At 39.8% G+C, this 21,580-nt stretch overlaps 1 protein-coding gene and 1 long non-coding RNA gene across 3 annotated transcripts in view; one reads left to right on the plus strand and one right to left on the minus strand.

Annotated features, from left to right (window-relative positions):
• Window positions 1-17,842, plus strand: part of CAMTA1 (calmodulin binding transcription activator 1) — an 894,089-nt gene extending 876,247 nt beyond the window's left edge. Inside the window, exons 20-24 of one of the 2 annotated variants that reach the window (XM_068538797.1) lie at window positions 572-643; window positions 2,153-2,173; window positions 3,604-3,797; window positions 4,651-4,725; window positions 16,906-17,842. In XM_068538797.1, the coding sequence (XP_068394898.1) occupies window positions 572-643; window positions 2,153-2,173; window positions 3,604-3,797; window positions 4,651-4,725; window positions 16,906-16,969 (426 nt within the window). In that variant the 3' untranslated portion in view covers window positions 16,970-17,842. The remainder of the gene's footprint in view (window positions 1-571; window positions 644-2,152; window positions 2,174-3,603; window positions 3,798-4,650; window positions 4,726-16,905) is intronic. The other variant, XM_068538798.1, reaches the window with a different exon arrangement.
• Window positions 425-21,490, minus strand: LOC137761811 (uncharacterized). The gene is made up of 4 exons (XR_011073450.1): window positions 19,632-21,490; window positions 12,845-13,001; window positions 9,824-10,084; window positions 425-6,282 (listed from the first exon to the last, which is right to left on the minus strand). It is a non-coding gene; the product is annotated as an uncharacterized lncRNA (long non-coding RNA).
• Between the last annotated feature and the right edge of the window lie 90 nt (window positions 21,491-21,580).

Genomic DNA, 21,580 nt, shown 5'->3' on the forward strand with positions numbered 1-21,580 from the left:
AGTGAAATAAAACTGACAAGTAGTGTGGTGGTTGTCACCATCTGAACTTACTGTTGGTAATAATAATGGATATTTATTATCTAATTAATATAAAGTAAGTTGACACCTCTGCCGCAAGGAGTTTATGACCTAGAGCAGGGGTTTCTAGCTGGAGGCCTGGTGACTGATTGCCCTAAAATTTTATGGTAAAGTGCATTTTTGGTGGGAGAGGGTCCAGAGCCTTCCACAGTTCTTGGTGTTATCTTAGGAAAGACAGCAGAGAGCGGAAATTTATGAGGACAAATAGTGCAATCCCTAATTCTTTAAATACTTTGAAAGTGAATATTGTTTTAGGCCTCCTAACATCCAAATATGATGGTTCTATTTAGAAGCAGAAATAATCAGAGAGTTATTCTGTAAATTCATTTTTTAAGTTTATCCTGATATTAACTTATCACTGTATTTTGGTAAACCTCTGGTCTCAGTTCTGAGAAAGTCAATTAAATGAGTCATGATTCCATTTAAGTCTTGGGAAAGTTGTATTTTTTATGCTACATCATTATTTCTTTTCTTGCCTCACTTTCCCTTGAAGGGCCGACCCTTGCGGGAGCAGCAGGAAGTGGCAGCAGCTGTCATTCAGCGTTGTTACAGAAAATATAAACAGGTGAGCCGGCTTCTGGGTCGCCATGGGAACGTGCCTTATTCACACAGCATCCAAACAGGCCTGGGGAGTCTGGTGTGTGGTTTGGCAAAGAGCACAACATCCAGTGCCTGATCCAAAGACTGACTCTGAATTGCCTTGATTAAAAACCAAAGGGGAATGTTCCAGAAGGGAAAAAAACTAAAACAAGCAAACAAAAAGGCACCTGCAACTAATGCCACAAAATAATTTTTGTTCAGATCGTTGGCCTCTTAGTGGTATCACCTGCCTGCAACATTGGTCTGATACCAAGGAAGTTATTTGTGTCTGAAATAAGGCTCTGTGTCTCAGTCATTTTACCTATAAACTAATTAGTAATTAAAGAACTCAAGGGAATTTAATATGGTGATTAGAGCAGGTAAATACTAGTTGTTATCGTTGACCTTGAATTATATACATTACATCATCCTTAGTGGTTTTTCCTTTTGGCTTCTTCTTATCCAATTTAAAATGAAGAATTGTAAAAATCTGAAGAAGCCCAGAATCTCTTAAACTGTTTTGTATTCCTTAGTTAAGTGTTGCAGGAAGAGTATCTGAGTTACTCTTTCGTGCAGTATTGCTATTTCTGAAACTACCTGCAGGGTCACGTAGCTCCCATCACTGGGGAAGAGAGCACCTAGTACGTCCTGGATCTTTTAGGCTCATCATCTCACTTTCTCCTTACAAAAATATCTGGAGTAAACAATTTTATTTCCATTTTACAGATGAAGAAGCTGAGGCTCAGAGAGATTAAGTAAATATTAGACCTTTCTAACCACCTAGGTGGTGATAAAATGTTAAAAATTGCCGAATTGAGTTTTGACCGGTTCATACAATAAAGCTCGGTCCTGTCAGTAGATTCTAGAACCTTTTATTAGGTTGTGCTTTCGGTAGGTCTTACATTTTTATTTAAGGAATAATAAATGCTGAGATGTATACCAGCCACACAGAAATTCAGGATTCTGTTCTCTTGTTATTTCTAGCATTTGTCTGATTCAGGTTGCCATGTTCTCAAGTTTCTTTAGGATTGAGCTCTAATGGTGAGGGGCGGGGAACCTCTTTAGCTCATAGCCGATGAGTTCATGATCCCAGGAAATGAAGGTTTATTGTGTAAACGCTGACACCACAGTCCCTGTAGCCCCACAGCAGGGAACCATCCTGGCTTATTGTTAGCCCGAGCAGTACTCAGAATCAAAGTTTCAAGTCTGTGATTTCAGCAGGTATTTATTCCAAAATGTGAGTTTGGTTTTTTTTTTTAATCCCCTCCCAAAGAAGTGTTGGCTACAACCAGAAAGACGGAAGGCATTTTAAAAAAAATACTGACAAATATAAGACAAGTATTTTGGAAGATGGAAGGCATGAAGATAGCCAGGTTGCCTTTTTTCCTTTTTTTTTGTTTTTGGTTGGGAGTTTCATTGGTTCTGGTTCTGGTTTTTCATTTCCTTCTATTCGGCAATCTAACATTAATCTTGTATTTTCTGTTTCTCCCCCAAGCTGACATGGATAGCCTTGAAGGTAATGATACACCCAAGTCCTCTCACAAACCATTCCACCAGAGTCACACACTTCACACCCATCACCAGCTACAAGAAGGGGCCATTAAGATGGCACGGTCATTCCGTAGGCATACCCCCCCTCGCCCGGCCACCTCACCACAGCACATCTATCCTCTGGGGACCACGTGGTGATGCCGTTGCAGTGGGTTTCAGCAGTAACAGTCATTGGACATTTTCTTGGCCAGTGTCCATCTAAACAATCCATCAAAAACAATTGCCATGAACCCTGTGAGCCACTGAAGATATTTCCTTTTTTCCCGTCGTGCTTCACCGTGGCCCGGGAGGTTCTGACCATGCAGAGCACACAGGTCAAGGTGATGGAAACGCTGTAGGATGCAGCGTTCTTGTCTTAAAAGACTTTTGGCCAAATGAAAATGTCAGGCGGGTCAGATAAGACTAAACAGGATTCTTGCAGAAGGGCCCTGTGTCTGTTTCCTTCCCTCACTCCACCTCGTACATGCAGAGAGATACTTAGGCGCAGGGATTTTCTGAGGAATACTTGTCCCTCTGATGGTAAGTCGCCTTCTTGTGAGCAAAGCGCTTCTCTGTGACTTCTCGTCCCCAGAGTTGTAGTCTATGTCGTTAGCAATCTGGACATAGTCTTTTTTAAAATCTGGAGAGCTCTGCATTTTTCCTGCCTGAACTCTGATAGGGAAGAGGACCCACCCTCCCCGCACCCGTGCCTTCATGCCTCACTTTCCATCTCTGCGGCAAGCTGGCCGGTGGGTGCTGGGCCTGGCTCCCGAGCCATCCCCGGCTCCGGGGCCGCTTTCCGAGTTTCATGGCTTCACCCCCCTGTCGGTCTTACGAGCGTTAATCTTTTGCAGGTTAAAATGGCTTAAAGGTGTCAGCGTTTCACGATAAGCCTTGTATTTGGGACCTTGTAACTCAGAAATTTGTCGAGTGGAATGCTAGTTAGAAATCAGATGCTGACTGCTAAGTAGATTTGTGTTTGGCAGGAATTGGGAGGCATCCAATTAAAAATGGGAGGTTAATTTAAAATGTTTCCAAACTGGATAGGAAATATTCATTTTCAGCATTTCAAGTTTTACTTCCTAAATAATATTTTTTCGATTCCTAAATGTCTCAGTTTATTGCCATTAAAACGTTTTTCCAAAAAGGGCAAACAATTTTGATATCTGGGGGGGAAAAAAACCCACATTTAAAGCAATGCATTGTCTGAAGGCAACCCTTAAAGTAACATTTTGCATTTTGGAAAGGTAGGTGAAAAGATGCTTAGTTTGCCTCTTTAATGATGCGACCCCAGAGAATATGAAAAGAAAGGGAAAAGTTTTCCTTCTTGCCGTCCCCACCTGGTGGGCTCAGAGGGCACCTAGGCCTGCGTGGCCCCCCTTTTTACTGCTGTGCTTCTTCTTGTTCCCCCTGCAGTATGCACTTTATAAAAAGATGACACAGGCTGCCATCCTGATCCAGAGCAAATTCCGAAGTTACTACGAACAAAAAAAATTTCAGCAGAGCCGGCGTGCTGCTGTGCTGATCCAGAAGTTTTACCGGAGTTATAAAAAATGTGGCAGGAGACGGCAGGCTCGGCGGACGGCAGTCATCGTACAGCAGAAACTCAGGTGGGTCAAGATTCGTGGCGGCCAAGAGAACCCCGACTGAGTCGAAAGAACTGCCCCGTGTTGACATGCAGGCCTATACAAGGAGTAAAGCGTCTTGCAGCTCTTTTCTTCCCAGACCAGTCTAGATGGCGCGTGTTCGTACGGTTACACCTGTGCTCTCTGCCTGTTTTTGTCTATTTAGGCTTCTCCTTTCTCTCTCTCCACCCCCCATCCAATCATTTTGATGCTGCCACCCAGTTTCAACTTGTATCAGAGTCTGGCCGGACCACAGTTCCTACTCAGAAAGGTGGCACTGTAATATAATGGTCTAAATTGCAGCGTTTCTATACCTAAGACCTTGGGAGAGTAAGTAGTACTAAGCTACTCCATTTTGAAGAGTGTAATAAAAACTTCTAGCACCGGAAAATACACTGACGAAAGAAGTTTAGGAAATAATAGCCCAAAGAGAGCGGCAAACACAGGCGAATCAATTTCTACACCGAGAAAGTCTGTCTAATGCCTTTTTGAACAAACGAGCTTATAAAGACTTGGGGAAGAACAGTTACAGGACATCTTATCTTTAGTCTTTCTATTATCTCCCTCCAAGTAGGAGAAAGTGTCTGTAGTCCCCTCCTTCCTTCTCTCCCAGTGATGCCCAGACCCAGAACCATAAAATAGGCTTGTGCTGTTGGATTTGGTTAAGAGTGTGGTTAACCAAACTGTTTGGTTTGAGTTTTGGTTTGGTTAAGAGTTTTCTTAACTGAAAACTGTTTGGTTAAGAGTTTTCTCTCACCGCTGACCTGCTTTCAACTGTCGCACATGAAGCTTTACAGCACCCTTCTCGTGACGGTAATTCATACTCTGGCTTTTTCAGGAGCAGTTTGCTAACCAAAAAGCAGGACCAGGCTGCTCGAAAAATAATGAGGTTTCTACGCCGCTGTCGCCACAGGTACATTAACCCTCATCCCAACATTTTCCTCGTCGAGAATAATAAAACCACCCTCATCGCCTTAACCACTCATGAACTCCTTGGTGAAGCTAATCCCCCACAAATAATCAGGGTACACGTCCCAAGTGACACTAGGATGACAGAACTCTTTAACTAGGGACTGAGTTGCTGCCGTGAGAATACCGGTCACTGTTGCAGACAATGCTGTGTAGAGCTTGAACCACGGAGATCGTGCCAGTGTTTTTGTTTCAATTTGGGTGCAAGGACAACTTAGTCGGACTGGCTTTTCATTCCAGATTTTTCTTTAGCCGTGTGTTCTTCACTCTAAACCCTTACTGTGCTAACGTGTGTCCAAACAGAAAATACACAGAGTTTTCTATTCTGAAGGAAAGGATGGGACACCACTCATGCCATCCAAATTTTCTGATGTAGAACTTCCACTAAATAGTTGGTGCCCTCTACTGGCCGTGTCAGAGCTAACACCCTCCATCAAGTGATCAATTCCAGCTAGTCTGTGATGAGAAACAGGAGAGAGGTGGTCAGAATGAAACTGGGCAGGGCAGGAAACGCACCCGAGATGGAGGCGCATTTCCGACTAGAAGTGGGCTCCGGTGACCCCAGCATCTTCCTGCGGAGCTACGCCAGGGGGGGTTCTCTTTGTTTTCCTGAGTTTGGGATGCCTTGGTGAAAACGAGGTCCTTAACTGAGATTTTGGGGGCTGGTGAACCGTGTTTTTCTTTTCTTTACTTGGGTTAATATTCCGGCCTGACCTCTGTGACATTGGCCGTCTGAGCTGTGTTTAGATGGCTCTCCACGTAGTTTTGTCGCTTTTCTGCGCATCGGGAGCTATGCAGTTTACAGACCCAAACTTGAAAGCAAGCTCTTTAACGTCTGATTTCCTCTTTCCTGTTTAATTGTACCCAAAGCCCGAGTGTCCAGGTGCAGTTTGATTCCGCAGAGGTTTCACTTTAGTTTGTTTTCCCCTCAAACTGTCTACTTGCTAACTTTGACAGTATTTTAACTTTGAGACTTACTAGGGGTTAACTGGCTATTTGTGTGCACTTTTACTTAAATTAACAAAATGATTCGTTTACATGACCATGGAAGGGAACGTGGACAGAACCACACATGCACAGTGATAAAAACTTTTAAAGGAACATTTTTTAGGCTATATACGGTGTTCTCTAGCTAGAATGCTGCCAGGGCAGCTCATGCACATTTACCGTATTCCTCCGCTGCGCATTTGCTCTCCACCACGCAGTGACGCTAAGCAATGAGGTGCCCATATCAGTACTCTGAAATAGCAAGTCTTGTTAGGAAATGCATATCGGAATATGCGGCATGGCCAGGATGTAATGAAATGAATCCTCCAGGCCTTACCAAAGTCAGTCTCTTTTCCTTATTATTTACTCATACCTTTGATTTAGCCTTAGGGGACTTGCAGCCAAATAGAGGAGTTGATTTTCTTCCTTTGGTGAAAATATCAAGGCCTTACCTGGGCCCTTTTCCATATATTCTCACACGTGCTCACACTCTTCTCCCCTTTTCCTCTTCCTCCTGCAAAACAAAAAACCCAGGAGGATTCAATCCAGCACTGCTGAGTCGGTGGTTAACACTTTCCTAGCAGGTTTTATCTTCGAGGAAATCGCCTCAACATGGCTCTTCCTTAAGCCACATCAAACAAATGTTCACAACTTAAATTCTCCTTGGTTCTTCTGGTCTTATCCTCAAACTTTGAAAATATGTATACGTAATGCCACCTTGGTCATTGTGAGCAAAACTACATAAAGTCCCATGTTCATTTTCTTCTTCTTTTTTTTTTTTTTTTTTTTGGCCAAAGCCTACCGTGTTTACATTGGGTGAACTGAGTGAATTGAGAGGGTAAGATATTTAAGCAAAACATAAACGCCTGAAAGGCTGCTTCCCACAGAAGGCTGAACGAAGGAATCGTTTCACTCGTGTTTTTAGAGTTCTCCTTTTGTAAACGAGTAGAAAAGCATTTCATGAGGATTTTGCCTTTCTTTGGTCCATATTTTAACCAGTAATAACCTCATGAAGCTAATAAGAAGGTTTTTTTATGAAGAGAGCATCAGATCATGGGTTTGAATTTCTGTTCATTATTTGGGATTAAACAATGACCCCTACTGGCTCTTTTCTTTACTTGCCCTTTGATATTCCAGATGCTAGAAAAATGTGCAGGCAAATTGAAATAACCTTTGTCTGCTGACTGTGTAAGGTCACTATTCACTTTCCATTCCCATATATTCAATGAAGGAACCTGAAGAAATCCTGAAAAATCTATCCTGGAAGTTTGAACTCATTTTCCCTAGAATGAGTGTCACCCTGTTGCCATTCTGGGTTATTGAATATTATTTTAAGAGAAACTGTCATCTGTATTGTCCCCTAGAAGCATTAAAATAGGAAACCTCATGTGACACCCTCTCAGAAAAGGTAGGTAGGAAATGGCTTCAGGAATCAATAAGAAGTGTCCCATTTCTTTAAGGATTTTGCTCAGTCATGGACCCCAACATTTTTAGACAGAAAAATAAATTGGTGAATTTCCTACCTGCTCATTTCACATATGCCACCACCACTCTCCTTTTTTTCCAAAAAAAAAAAAAAAAAACACTTTATAGTCTTTTTTGTTGAAATAAAGCTATTTATAAGATTTCTGTTGTGACCCTCACATGCTAATAGCTCTTTGGTGTTGTTTTACTGTCCAAAGCCCCCTGGTGGACCATAGGCTGTACAAAAGGGTGAGTTTAGCTGCCTGCTAGCCAGTTTCTCTTTATCTTCCATTTTCAATATTTTGCTTTTTGCTTGCTTGCATGGGGCTGCAGTCTAGGTATGCCCGTAAAGTTTCACATCCATTTCGAATGAAATAAGATAAAAACTAACCCTAATTACTAACACTGCTACTTTATACAACAGGAAAACAGTCACATACAACCATAGACATACAAATGCATGAGCAAGTGAAAGGGAGGGCCTTCTGAAGCCACCGCAGGGCATGCGTAGCACTTGGTGGGAGAAGCCTTCAGTGTAAAAAAAACAGTGGCTGGTGGGACAAGTTTAAATCTAAACAAGCCTGCACTAGAACAAAGCCTTAAGCAAGTGGTTATTTGCGATGAAAATAATCTGCCACGTGAAATTCAACTACTGCCCTGTCAAAATTTCTAAAGGAAAAAGGCTCACTAGGCAATACTGATGTTTTTCTTTTAACTCATCTATTTCTTGTTTAGAGTTACATAGTTTCATTTTCTAACTCTCCCTTTCCCTGGTGCTGTGAGGTAAGTCAGTACCCAGAGCTGCCCTTTCTGAACCAACTCAGGACATTCATTATCCAATAGGGAGCAAACCTGTCTTCCAGCATTTAATGACAGCGCTGAAGAAAGACAGGGTGGTGTGAAGTGTCCGAAATCTGTATATTCTATTTTGCAGTCAAGAGTGGATGTTCCGAGAGAATTTGTGTTTTAAAGAAATGATAGTGAGTAGGTGTTCAACGGACACTATGGGTGTTCGTGAGATCTTAGAATGTGATGCTGATTTGTAAGTATGCAGACGTGACTGTAACACATCTTAAGTTATAATAAACGGTTTAGTGGCAGGAAACTGGTTTTTAAAAGCCAGGAATTGAATTCACCAAAATCAGACTTGAATTTAGATTAACTTGACAACTTTTGTCTTAAGAGAAGATGCATTTAAAATCTAACGTGGCAAAAAAAAAAAAAAAAATCTAACGTGGCAAAAAAGTAAGGTAAAATATAACATGGCAGTTAGCTCTATCAACTCAGCTACATCCAACACTCTCCCTTCTTACCTTACACTAATACTGTATTTAGTCATTTGCAAGATTTCAGAGAAAAAGATGGTGCTTCAGACAAAAGTCTCAAACTTCTAATGTCTCTGGAGAGATCATTTCCCATATCACTACATTTATGTTGACGGTAATATTTATTCACTATATTTTAAGCCAAGTGTCCAAAAACATTTCCTTAAAAGGCCAGGTAATGAATGTCTGTTGCAGTATAGTAGTTCCCCCTTATCCATGGGGAGTACGTTCCAAGACCCCCAGTGGATACCTGAAACCGTGGATAGTACCGAACGCTGTGTATATGTGTATGTACACGCTATGTTTCTCCTGTACCAACAGGCAGGTAGCGTATACAGTGTGGATGCGCTGGACAAAAGGGATGATTCACGTCCCAGGCAGGACGGAATGGAGCAGTGTGAGATTTCATCATGCTACTCAGAACAGCACACAATTTAAAGCTCATGAATTATGTATTTCTGGAATTTTTCATTTACTGTTTTCAGACCGCAGTTGACCATGGGTAGCTGAAACCTTGAAAGCAAAACCATGGATAAGGGGGAACCACTGTACTTAGTTCTACCACTGAAACATGAAAACAGCCACAGACAATCCAAAAATGAATGGTTGTGACTGTGTTCTAATAAAACCGTATTTACACACAGACCTGCACTGGGCTGGATTTGGTCCATGGGCTGTAGTTTGCCAACCTGGGGTGATAGAAGAATTGAGTTTTTATAAGTTCTTCCTAAATCAAAACCTGATCCCTGTAAAAGGTCTGAAGCCTCACCTATTGAACACCATGGATAGTCACCGAAGGAGAAATTTGTTAAAAAAATAATAATAACAAAGCAGCTACTTGTCTTTGTAAATTTAACTAGGCAGACCTCTCTAGAATTAGGCAGTTGCTTCCAATTAAAATATTTCAGGTCCCATGTAGTGGAGCTGGCTCAGTGATGTCTGTGTTTGAAATATAAGAGCAAAGGGGGACACAAATGTCCATTTTTCTAGTCCCTCTCTCTCTCTGCATACATAGATAATATCTCTTTCCATTAAAAAAAAAAAACCTCCAAGAGAACAGATGCATGCCCTAGTATTCAATTTAACTATAAGTTGTAGTGTCTTGCATGTTATATGCAATTTATATCGTCCGCTGCAAGGATCCAACGTTTTAGTAAAAGTGGTTGCTTATGCACTTTTGAAGCCTGTTAGGTTCTGGTATGTTAATGATCATTTTTAAGAGTACATTTTCTAAAAGTGCTTTTCCATGCCAACCAGAGTCCCCACCTTAACTTCCTGAATGCTTGCTGCATTCTGCTGTGAGTTCCTAAAACTCCTCCTCATGCATGGAAAGTTGGAATTTCATAACATCCTCTGTGCCACTCAGTCTTAGGGGGTTTGAGAGAGAGGAACTCAGAAGCTTTCAGGTTTCTTCCAGTGTGGTCATTTTTCTCCAACGAATGAACTGAGGAATAGCTTAGCTGTGTCTTCTCTAATTCCCAGTAGGATCTCTCGTCTTCTCTGTCCATCGGAGAAGTCACGATGGTCCTGCAAGAGTCCCCAAGTTGAAGTTACTCTTGGGAGGCAGGACATTCTCTGAGGAGGATTTATATTCCTGGAATTTGTGTCAAAGAAGCTAATATACTTACCAACGTATAAAGTGTACCATATTTAAGACATTTAAGGTTTACATATCTGAAGATAATATTTGAAAAATGAACAATTAAATTTTATGGTACAGTATGTGGAAAACACGATTTGACCCCAACTTTTAAGTTAATGAAGCAGAAGGATGTCTAAAAAGGGAGGTGACATCAATTATCAGAATTAGGATCCAGCTGGCTAACTCCAGCAGCAGAGCAATCAGAAAATACCAATGTGTCTTCAAATTTTCAGTCTCGGGGAAAGCTAAGAAAAAGCACCATATGGTCTTCACCGAAGCCAGCTCATTTTCACTCAGTCGTACCTCCAGACTTAGCCCCTAATTTATCCAGTAACTTAAAATGAAGTCATCCAGTTCTTAATACCGTCAAAGGGATTTGTTTTGTCTTGGACACAATAACTTGTCGAGAGAAAACATTATACACGGAGAGATGTTTGAATCAACAGTTTTAATTATTTTTCTTAGTTCACTTAGGTGTTTTACTACTTCAGCAAATGACTGAAGGATTTCTAAGGTTGAAGGAATATTTAAGTGCACTGGCTGAGAATACTATATTCCAGTTGGAGTTTGAATATCTTGACAGGGTGTTATTCAGTGTTACAGCAGAAAACCAAGATGCCTCAGATGTAAAGGAAATAGTAAAGAGCTGAATTACATAACAGGTTTGTCCTCCAGGTATTGAGACTAAAAAGGACAATCAATGCCTTTGACAAATTTCTTCTTTCCCCAGTGAGATCAGATTTCTGTGAGAGGGCTTTATAACCTAAAACAGTCCCTGCAGGTATTGTAAACAGTAGGACTCCTGGTATTGAAATAACCGATTTCTTGTAAATTGCTGGCCTAGTTACCCATGTTCAGTAAGGGTGGGTGAAGCCATCCAACTGGAATAAAAAGAGCCCTGACTGGAGGCAGAAGAGATAACGCTTTCTGGTCACCAATTTTTAAACAACAGGTTTTCTCTCTGTTTGACAACTGGGTTTCCAAACACTTAACCGGGCCAGATGCTGCTAGTTATCTTGGTAAGTAGCGTTGACAGCACTGATTCTTGAGAGCAGCCCTGCAAAATATCTTCAGTGGGTCACTAGCAAGTTCTGCGGGTCACACTTAGACTTTTTGTGTTGTTCTCTACACGTTGGTCCAAGGGGCAGTTCTCTAACAATGCCTGCAAGTGAACTGTTTGAGAAAAGTAACAGGGCTCTGTCAACAGCCTGGATGTCACACTTCCCTAGTTAAATTTGACGTGAGGTGTGGTTTCCAAGTGGCCCAGTCTGCTCGGTAAGGAGTAAGCAATGAAGGTGGGATGCGTCATCTAATTTAAATCTCCAAAGTAATTCTGTCTTACTTGCCTCTTTTAGGTAATGAATCTTTGGGGAACACAGTGGCGTGTGTTACATTGCAGACAACACGCTCTGTGTCATTCTTATTGGGCCTCTCTGTCTTTTTTGTTTTGCAATCCAAATGAGATTTCTGGAAAATGGCAAGACCTCTCTTTTCCTAAACCACCCCCCCCACGAGCTATTGCAGCTCTCAGAGCAACAGGTAACTAAGCAGAAAGCCGCATCTGGCTGCCCTGTATATTTCTGACGTCCAGCATTGCGAGAATATACCTGCCAAAATCCACTGACTCATGACACATTTCTCTGGCTGAGCATTACTGAGTAGATGTTAACGAAGCCGCTTTGCCTAATGCTTTACCCATGGAGCCATTGTTCGCTACGAGTCTCTGAAGCAGGCCTACTTCATTTATCCATAAACGATCATGGGACGTCTGATGGAAAGAAACCCCGTGGGCTTCTGCTGGCTTTCAGTGCTCTTGCTTACCACATCACTTCAGTACATTACAATGCAACGTGGTTTGGGTTTGGGTTTGGGTTTGGGTTGAGACTGCAACAATATCCCAAAGATTATTTTCAGCCTGTAGAATGCTTGGGGGAAATCCTGGGATTGTCTTTAGTTTTAATAGTTGGATGGTCACAGGTCAAAGTCTTGCTATTCTAATTACCGTAATTCAAGCCAGTAACACGAGTACCATTTTCCAAGTTACTGATGCGCAGTTCAGAAATGTGGTCCTGGCAGCTCTCCTTATAGTAGCAATTGCCTTGTGCCTACAGAAGCTACAGTTTCTATCTTGTATTAATTGTCTTCCCAGTCTCAAGGAAGACTGCTCTGCCTGTCTTCCATGTGAAGAAATTCAGAAGTAAGTGTAATTATCATGGGATTTGTTTTTAGATAACCTGGACATTATTAGACTCAGTTCTTTCCTAGCCCTGAATGAGGCTAACACTTACAATTCTTTAAGAGAATCCAAAACTCAGTAACCCTTAGCTGAGTTTGTGTAATGTAACATAACAGAAGTTTACTGGACCTCTGTATTCTCAGTTCTATAGATATGGTGACTACAGGTACAGAATTTTCAAGTATCATTCCAACTTCAAAAATTCTGCTCTACCTTTACCAAGTTTTCACACTGAAAACATACTTACAATATAGGTAATATCAGTGAAGCTAGCTCAATCGATTTTTGGTTTTGGTCTATAAAATTGATTTTTTTTCCCCCTCCACTGAACTTTTCAGTTGTTCTTTTATGTCACGTGAATACAACATTTGTAAGACACAGTAGTAGTAACAGATGGATAGAAAAATACCTTAGAAACTTTTTTAAAGAATGACAAGCAGGGCTTCCCTGGTGGTGCAGTGGTTGAGAATCTGCCTGCTAATGCAGGGGACACGGGTTCGAGCCCTGGTCTGGGAGGATCCCACGTGCCGCGGAGCAACTAGGCCGGTGAGCCACAATTGCTGAGCCTGCGAAATAAATAAATAAATAAATAAATAAATAAATAAATAAATAAAATTCTACTCATCCTTTAAGGCCAATGCCATTATCAACATTTCCACAAAGTCCTTCCTCTGTTCTGAACTTGATTTGATTGAAAAAAAAAAAAAGAATGACAAGCAGAAATAATTATTATGAAGGAAACACATACTCACTGTAGTACATTTTGGAAATACAAATAAGCAAGGAAAATCACCCAGAGATAATAACTGTTAAACTTTTTGTATCTTTCTCATGGTAGAGGCATTTTCAGCTAACCTATGCCTTTTCATCATTATTCATGTCTTGAATGACTGAGACAAGGCGGCCACAAATTTCTTTGACTATTTGAAACACTCTGATTTGAAACATCTATCTCTTAGAACTTACTAACAAAAATTCTAGTATCAGATGTTGTTCTCATTCACTTCAGTGAATATAATTAATTGTTTTCTGTTTCTTTGGAGGCAGAATAACAGTCAAACATATTTTATCCAATTGACATTTGATTTAAAGCAAAACAAAACAAAAAATTAGGCACCGCTGTCTTGTCCTAATAATCTACCCTCAAGTAACATAAACCTCCATTTGTGATTTCAGTAGTGCAGACTGTAAAAGTCTTTCAAGTTCATCTAAACTTGCAGAGCTAAGTGAACACCAACATGGTCTGCAAATTGGAGAATGAGGCTAAAAGTCTTCGGTTGCCTTGATTCTTAGACCCATTCTTTTCATGTTTCAGATCTACTTCAGTCATAAAATTCATAAGTACGTTTTATGTGGAGGTGTTTTTTTTCCTCTAAAACATTGTAATAGAATCAACATAGGGTCTTTTAAAGGATGACGTCTTAGAATTTAGAAAATGTAACTGTCATCATCAGTTTCAACAATGTACTCATCTCATGCCATGGAAATTTTCCAAATGCATGTTTTTTTTGTACAGACTTTTAGGAAAACCAATAAAGTAAGAATTGGGTTTTAAAATGTTTTTTCTTGTTGTTGCCCTGAGATATTGTTTGAGGCAGCAGAGTGGAGGAGTGAAGTCAGACAAACCTGGCTTCAAATTCCCGCTCTGCCATTTATTAACTATATAATTTGGGGTAGGTTGCTCAATTCCTGTAAATCTCAGGTTCTACATTTATGAACTGGAGACGATTCTGATATTGTGAGGACTACATAAGACAACACATAATAAGGAACCCATGTAGCTCTTGCAACATCAGTGTTCTTTTTTTTCCTAATTTCTCCTTTAACAACTTTCCATAAAAAAAAAATTCCTGTGCCATTTAATTCATTTTAATATTAGGTACTTATAATGCTAGTAGACTGTGAAAACTGCACAATGAAACCAAAAACTAAATTCTCCAGTGGAGTTCAGGAGTTAGGAAAGCCTAGAAAATTGGAATGTCTGAAAATTGGAATGTCTGAAAATTGGAATGTCTCATTTTTCCTGAGTAGACAATCGTCGTCATTCTGTGTGTGGACATGCATCTCTCCTTAACTTAATGCTATGTGAGGCTAGCACTAGCTTTATAGCAGAGTATTTACGTGGTAACTTTAAAACCTTGTGAAAACTTTGTTGACATTTGAATTAGCTCAGAAAGAAACTGCCAAAAAACCTGCAGAAACAAATGTGACCATTTTAACTAAAAAAAAAAAAAAAAGTTTATGTTATACCCACCGTGACCAGCTGATTACAGATTCTTTGGTATGAAACTATATAAAACATTTCTGGTTCATAATTCACACTCCTTTTTATTTCATCCCAGTGATGAACTTAAGATTTTTAAAGCCTTCCTGTTCACGCTAGCAAAATTGTGAATGGAGATCTTTGTATTTATGCTCTCAGGATTTGAGTTCAGAATTCTGCAAATTCTAGAAATCTCATCAGCGATGGAGTCTCTGTTGCACATTTGTGAATGAGTCCTGTACTAGTGCAGAAATAAAATGTCGTATTTGAAGTAGCATGCACATTTTGCCATAATTCAGCAAGGAGGTCTGCACAAGTACAGATACATTGCATGCCCAGAAGTAAAGGTGGCATCAGTGCATGCCTTGCATTTTTCCAGCCAAAGGGCTGTTAGTATAGATATTGCATGTTTAAAAATTGAACACAGAATATAGCATGTTTCAATTTTTAAAAAGCCATTTATCAAGTATGCATGTCCAAAATTAGGGACCTATAATGATGCACATTTCTGTACTGCAATATGATCCAAATCACCTGAAAATTTAATAATCCATAGTATACTTAATTATAAAGTTTAAATAATACCTGGATCCAGTTACGAATATAACAGTGTATTCTAAATGTACCTATTAAGAAAGAAGGCTTTAATAGTTTCGAAGATACACTGTTTGATCAAGCTGAGCTTGGTGTATTTAGTAAATAATCAGACAAATAAGTACGTTTTCAAACATTATAATTCTTTTTAGTATTGATAAAGTGATAAAGCTTTTTTTCTGAAAGAGAGCATCTTCTCTTTGAAGAGATTGTATCAACTTGGCAGAATTCTCAGAAACGATTCTGCTTGGAGGTGGTAAATATAATTTTCTTAAATTGCTATTATAGTACATATGCCATTCCATTGAATGCCAACCTAGGTAATAGAGCAGTAACTTATTACTGGTTTTTCAAAATGTTTTCTTTCCACATGAGTGTTCTCTAGAAAGGAAACTAGCATTCACTTTAAAATAAGATTTAAATTTACTGGTATAACTTAAGATAACACAGAGGCCCTACTCTTAGAGAACCAGAAAACTGTATTTGGGAGTTATTGACCTCAGTATAGGCCCATATTAGGAAAACAAATCAGATTCTTTTCTTGTCTTGCTGTTGAGGTAGAGTATATGTGTCCTGAGAAAGTGCCACTTCTAGTTGGCTAAAATCATCCTCTCACACCCATTTTTAGCAAACGTTATTATATGGTATGCAGTGCTACAAACCATCTGTGACTTACAGGGCATACACTGACTTCAGAAGTGAGACCCTAAAGTCACATTTGCATCTGATCATTCTCATAGTCAGGCAAGCTCTTAGTTATTTGTCCATAAAGAGAAATAAATACATTCTTACAGCTTGGAATCTCTTCCCGGGTACCCCATCTGCATCAAGTGGCCATATTGAAAAGCCAAGGCAAATTTTTCTATTAAAACATATCGACTGAAACTGGTCATTAACAAATACTTTGCCAATGTGAACTTTCCATGACTCTATTTATAGCAATTGAAATTTGTTTACTACAAGATGTTTGATAAACAGAACAAAGTCCCTTACTGGTATTGCACCCTGTTGCTGTCCATCTGGGGGGGCTGGGGGGAGTGACCTGAACATCTTTTAAGGCTACAATGTGGAATGGGAGGAAAGTAAGCAATTCTGAAAGTCATAAAGACCGCACGTCACATGAGCGAAATCAGAGTTATGCAGATGAGTGATCAGGTTCAAGACAGCTCACGATCTTGGGTCTGTGAGCAAAACAACTTACTCCCTAGGTATAGCCCAAGCTAAATAAATGTGTGTGCAGTTTCCCTAACTTGCATCCTGTGGAATTACAGGGCATTAACAGGCGTCCACCAGGCTAAAAAGAAAGTTATTTGAGCGATGAACTTTTTTCTACAATGTGCATGTTATTGTTACACTTCATTTAATGCAGTCAACTTCGGTTTTGCTTTGTGTTTAGAGGTCTTGATATAGAGCAAAGTTTCAGGAAGGGTCCCAGTCTTCCTCTTGGAATATTTTCCCCAGCAATTTCACAGGAGTTTCCTTTGCCATCAGTCCTCAGAAGGGTTTTTGTCTTGGCTTTTCACTTCCCGGGGAATGGCCCTGCCCTTTCCTTTATGTGGTGACAGTTTCACTCTGTAGTTATCACCTGGTCTTTTGTTTTGTTTCTCTTCCAGAGTGAAAGAATTGAAAAAGGCCAAGGAACTTGAAGACATACGGCAGCATCCCTTAGCAATGTGACACTGCTTTTCAGACTGTTTTCATTTCTGTTTTTAGCAGAGACATGCGACAACACACACACACACACACACACACACGCATGCACGCACATGCACGCACACACACACACACACAACATAATCCCTCTGCAGTTTTGGGGAGATGAGCTGCAGGATTTTAACAGGAATGTTTTGGTCATTGCATTTGCACTTTCATGGACAACTTTTAATTTGATCAGCAAGACATCTTGGAATTCAATCTTCTGTTGGATCATGGGCAAACAAGACACCACGAGGAATCGAAAGAGGCTTTCCTCCTCTTAGGAAGAAGCCGTCTTCCTTCTCACATAGGGCTGTATTCAAACATCGTGTGGAACTGTACAAATATTTATACCAAAAATATAGATAAGAAAAGGTGGGGATGCACTAGCAACAAAGAGAATGCTGTTCCTGCACCTGTCAGTTATTTCCAAGAAGCTGAATCTTTGGGATTGATTCTCAGTGGAGGGCTTAGATCATACAAATCTTTATTGGGTCCGTGTGTTCTCATTTCCTTCACTGTGTTTAGTTGATTTTAATTTGTCTGTTTGTGTTTCAATCTTTACAGCACACTTAATGCAACTTTTAAAATCTGCAGGTTATTAATGTCTTGCGGAAATTTGCAGAGGGGCGGGTGCGTGGTAAACGGGTAATGCGTGGGAAATGATGAGGAACAGCGTACAGAGTTTAAATTTATTTTCTGTCCCCACCACCTCCCAAGAACCTGCGAGGGTAGTCATCATCTTGTCCCTTTTCTCATGTTCAGCACTTTAATTTTTTTGCCTTACTTTCATGTGCAATGAGAATTACTTAGAGAATTGGTAAAGCATGTAGCTTTTTTTAGTAGCCTTGGAAACTGTAGTCATTCTAAGGAATCATAAACCTTGCCTGGACATTTGCCACCTAAAAGATCAGTGTGGTGCTGCGTTCTGGCCAGTAAATTCCATATTTTTGGCTATATCTCATCCAACCTGAGCAGTTTCTGTGTATATATAGAAGGTAGAAATGGAAAGTGAGAAAATATTTGAAAGGGATTATATTAATTGCTAAATATTTTATTCACAAAGGTCAATAACATGGCAAGATAAAATTATTTGTATAGTTTTGTCTGAATGAGCGAGAAAAAATGTGGATGTATTGTTTGTATATATTGTATATATTAAAACAAAGAGATATGTGCATGAAATCAAGAAAAAAGAAATGAACAAAAGCAAAGCATTAGTGGCTATGGTCTGTAAAATGAAACAAAAAAAAAAACTTTATTTCACTATAAGAGTACTTTATTTTAAATGTTCTTTAGAAGAACATTTTGCTAAAGCATGACTAAACTGCAAAAAAAAAAAAAAAAAAAGAGCTACTGTATTAAGACTTAGGAAAAAAGGCAGAGTAACATTACTTAAAAAAAAAAAGGGTATGTTTACATTTAATTTTGGCTACCAGGAGTTTATTTTATTTTATTTAAAATTTTTTTTTGCCAATGGTGCCAAGTAATGTGAATGCTGATATTGCTTAAAAAAATTAAGTTACTTTTGCTAAACAGATAATCATGAGATGAATCAGTATATCGCTTAACACCATCCACTCACTCCAACAAAGAACACTTAGAACGGTCAAAACCTGACAAAAGAAATAGGATGAAAAGTAGAAAAATGACTCACGTTTTCATATCTCCTGCTGGAAATCAGAAAATGTAATAAATATTGCACAAAAAATAACTACAAATTAAAAGAATGCAAACTGGTCTCGTAGGGATGTCATGGTATATGATTACTATTTCCACATAAGGAGCCAAAGAAATCTGATGCTTTTCACAACTCAACTACTAATGTTAAATCGAGAGAATACAGTTCGCATTTGCTGATGCCAGTTTAAAATTCCCAGGTTAAGTTTTAGGATCAGTTGGTGTAAAGCTGAGAGACTAGTTTTTTTCCCCTTGGTTCTGGCTGCCAACTGTAAGTGAAAACTCAAGGCTTGTTGTGAAGCCTAAAAATATTCACAAATCAGCTTTTAAACTGGTGTCTTAGAAGGAAGGTAGATACAAAAAGATTGTGGTAACAACTGGGGTCAGTGCTCTTGGTGCCTTTTCTATAATTGTACTTGTTTTTTAATTACTTCCTTTCACTGCCAACCTCGAATTACTTGTACAGTATACGTCTTACTGCTTGTGATCAGCTTTGACGACAGTGACAGCCCCACAACTAGCAGCCACCTGTACATTTGTAAACTGACCTGACTCAATTTTGTTTTTAAATGTGTGGGTTATGTTGCAGCTGTTGCAGTCCCCCAAATACCTATTATTTTACACAATTTGACCTATAGGAGGACACTGAGTAATTTACAGACACACAGTTGCATTCATCAACGGGAAGAGAATGTGAAAGCCAGCTCTTTCAGAATATCCTTTATTAATACTGAATTTGGGTATGTTTATTCCATCTTGGTACAAATAACCGATCTTTTGACAAGAGTAATGACCTCAGTGGATTTGCTTTAACGCTCATTTTTTTTTTTTTTTTTTTTTTTATGTTTCACATGCTACATTATTAGCTGAGTAAGTTAGAAAATCTGAAAGATAAAGATTGACATAGAATTAGGAGCGTTCTTATGGAGGGCATAGAAGTAGGTTCGAAACCCATGTAACCTACCAGTACAACTGTGAATCCCAGGTGAGGTACAAATGCACTTCCACTGAAACGAAGCATTTCTGACCGCTTTTTCTTGGTTGTGAATCTTAATTTTTGAATATAAGACGATAGGTAAGCGCAGCTTTCTTGGATAATCTGAATTCCCAAGTGCCAGGAGTAGGATTTCATTATAAAATTAATAGCTAATCTTATTCTGTCTCCTGAAGAGTTAATTGCTATTCTTGTTACCCATTTGAAATCAGCTGTACTGTGTGAACGAAATCGAGACAATAACTAGAACCCCTCTCTGGCTGCACGGTCGCTTATGGCAGTTCCACACAGTAGTTGGCGCCCAATGGGGGGTCCCTGAGACTTGCATGTAAAACTAGTCTAGATGTCTTCTTTTTTGTAAGTTTTATTTTTGTAACTGTGCATGTAAAGCATCATTGAATCAATGGATCTGTTGAAGAACTCAGCTGCTGGAAACCATGCAAAATGTTTTGAATTGCCCTTAAAATATGGAAAATGTTTTCTGAATGCTTTATATTCTTTCTGCTGTAAATTAAAAATGAAGAAAATTTCCCCATACTATGTGTGTTTTGCTTTCAACTCCACTGATATTGAAATCCAAGGTGATCAGCACGTTTCACACCATATGAAATCATTTCAAATATTTCCTTCTATCCCGATACAGTGTCTTGACCGTGAATGTTACACAGTTTCAGATCTGCACAGGAAAGACAAAATTTCTCAGTGGAGCCACTGTTCCTAAAACACTTGCTTGTCAACTTTCTTCTCAGACATCGGTCAACCTATCAGTCATTTGACTAAGTGCAGTTATCGGAGAGATAAAGACACTGATCTAAATTCACCTTTTCAGTTAAAACCCTTTGCAGTTTTTTAAAAGGCACTTTTCAGCTGACTACTAATACCAGCCTTCCTTTCCAAGAGCTCTGTCATCAGTCTCATTCCCTTTCAATGCAGAGCCTCATCTTGTCTCCCTGGTGGTCCCTCTTCCATCTAATCCATCCCACTGTTGCTGCCAGACAAGTTTTGCGTGATAGATCTCCCAGATCCGTGAGGCCTTGATGGTTTCTACAACCCACTGCACTGAAATGACATTTGCCTTTCTTGTTTATCTTCAATCTGTATTCGGCCTTATTTTCACCTATGCCCCAACCTGCACACCCTGGTTGGTCTGTTCAAACCATGTCCATGTCCACTGTTTCTTTGTTCATGATGTTTGTTCCTCCCATGCCTGGAAAGTTCTCTTTTTAGCTACTTAACCCAACTCAGATCTCACTTCCTCTGTGACACTCTCTTGTTTATTCTAATATACACTAATATTTCCCTTTTCAAATTATCCCATTTAGAGTTGGAAAAGACAGTTTGGTGTTTATTTTCACTTCTCATCTGATCTGCCAGTTGACTTACTGGTGTTCTGTGGTGTTTTGTTTAATGTAGGAGTTGCCTATGCTGATAGGAATACTTTCAGTAACAACTTGAAGACCTTGCACAGTAACTCACTGCATTCAGATTTTTGCCTCAGCCTCAACCCGAAATCAAAAGTTGAGGACCTACTCTGTGCTTGGGGGTCCGGAAATACAGAAACGTAGAAAGTACAGTCCCTCATGTCAAGGCTCCCATAAACAGATTATAATAAGGTCTGTGCAGTGACAAATATACGTGTCACAAATGAACACACGAAGAGAGGGAACCTAATCCAATCAACGCCCGTGACAAATACCCTGAATGAACTTCCGCTCTCATTTTGACAACTTTCTTGGGAAAATGTGGCGGTCTCCAGGACCACCGGGTTAATGCGGCGCGTTCAGCAGAAGCCCATGGGCTGTCTCCAATACTGTCAGGGCCAGAGAAATGACCCACGGGCCCAGAATAATGTAAAATGCCCCCATCTTCATTTATCTGCACAGTCCCTTTAAAGAGCCTAATGCACCACGTGCCTCAGC

This window comes from Eschrichtius robustus, chromosome 3 (genome assembly GCF_028021215.1).
Source record: "Eschrichtius robustus isolate mEscRob2 chromosome 3, mEscRob2.pri, whole genome shotgun sequence".
Classification (NCBI taxonomy): Eukaryota; Metazoa; Chordata; class Mammalia; order Artiodactyla; family Eschrichtiidae; genus Eschrichtius; species Eschrichtius robustus.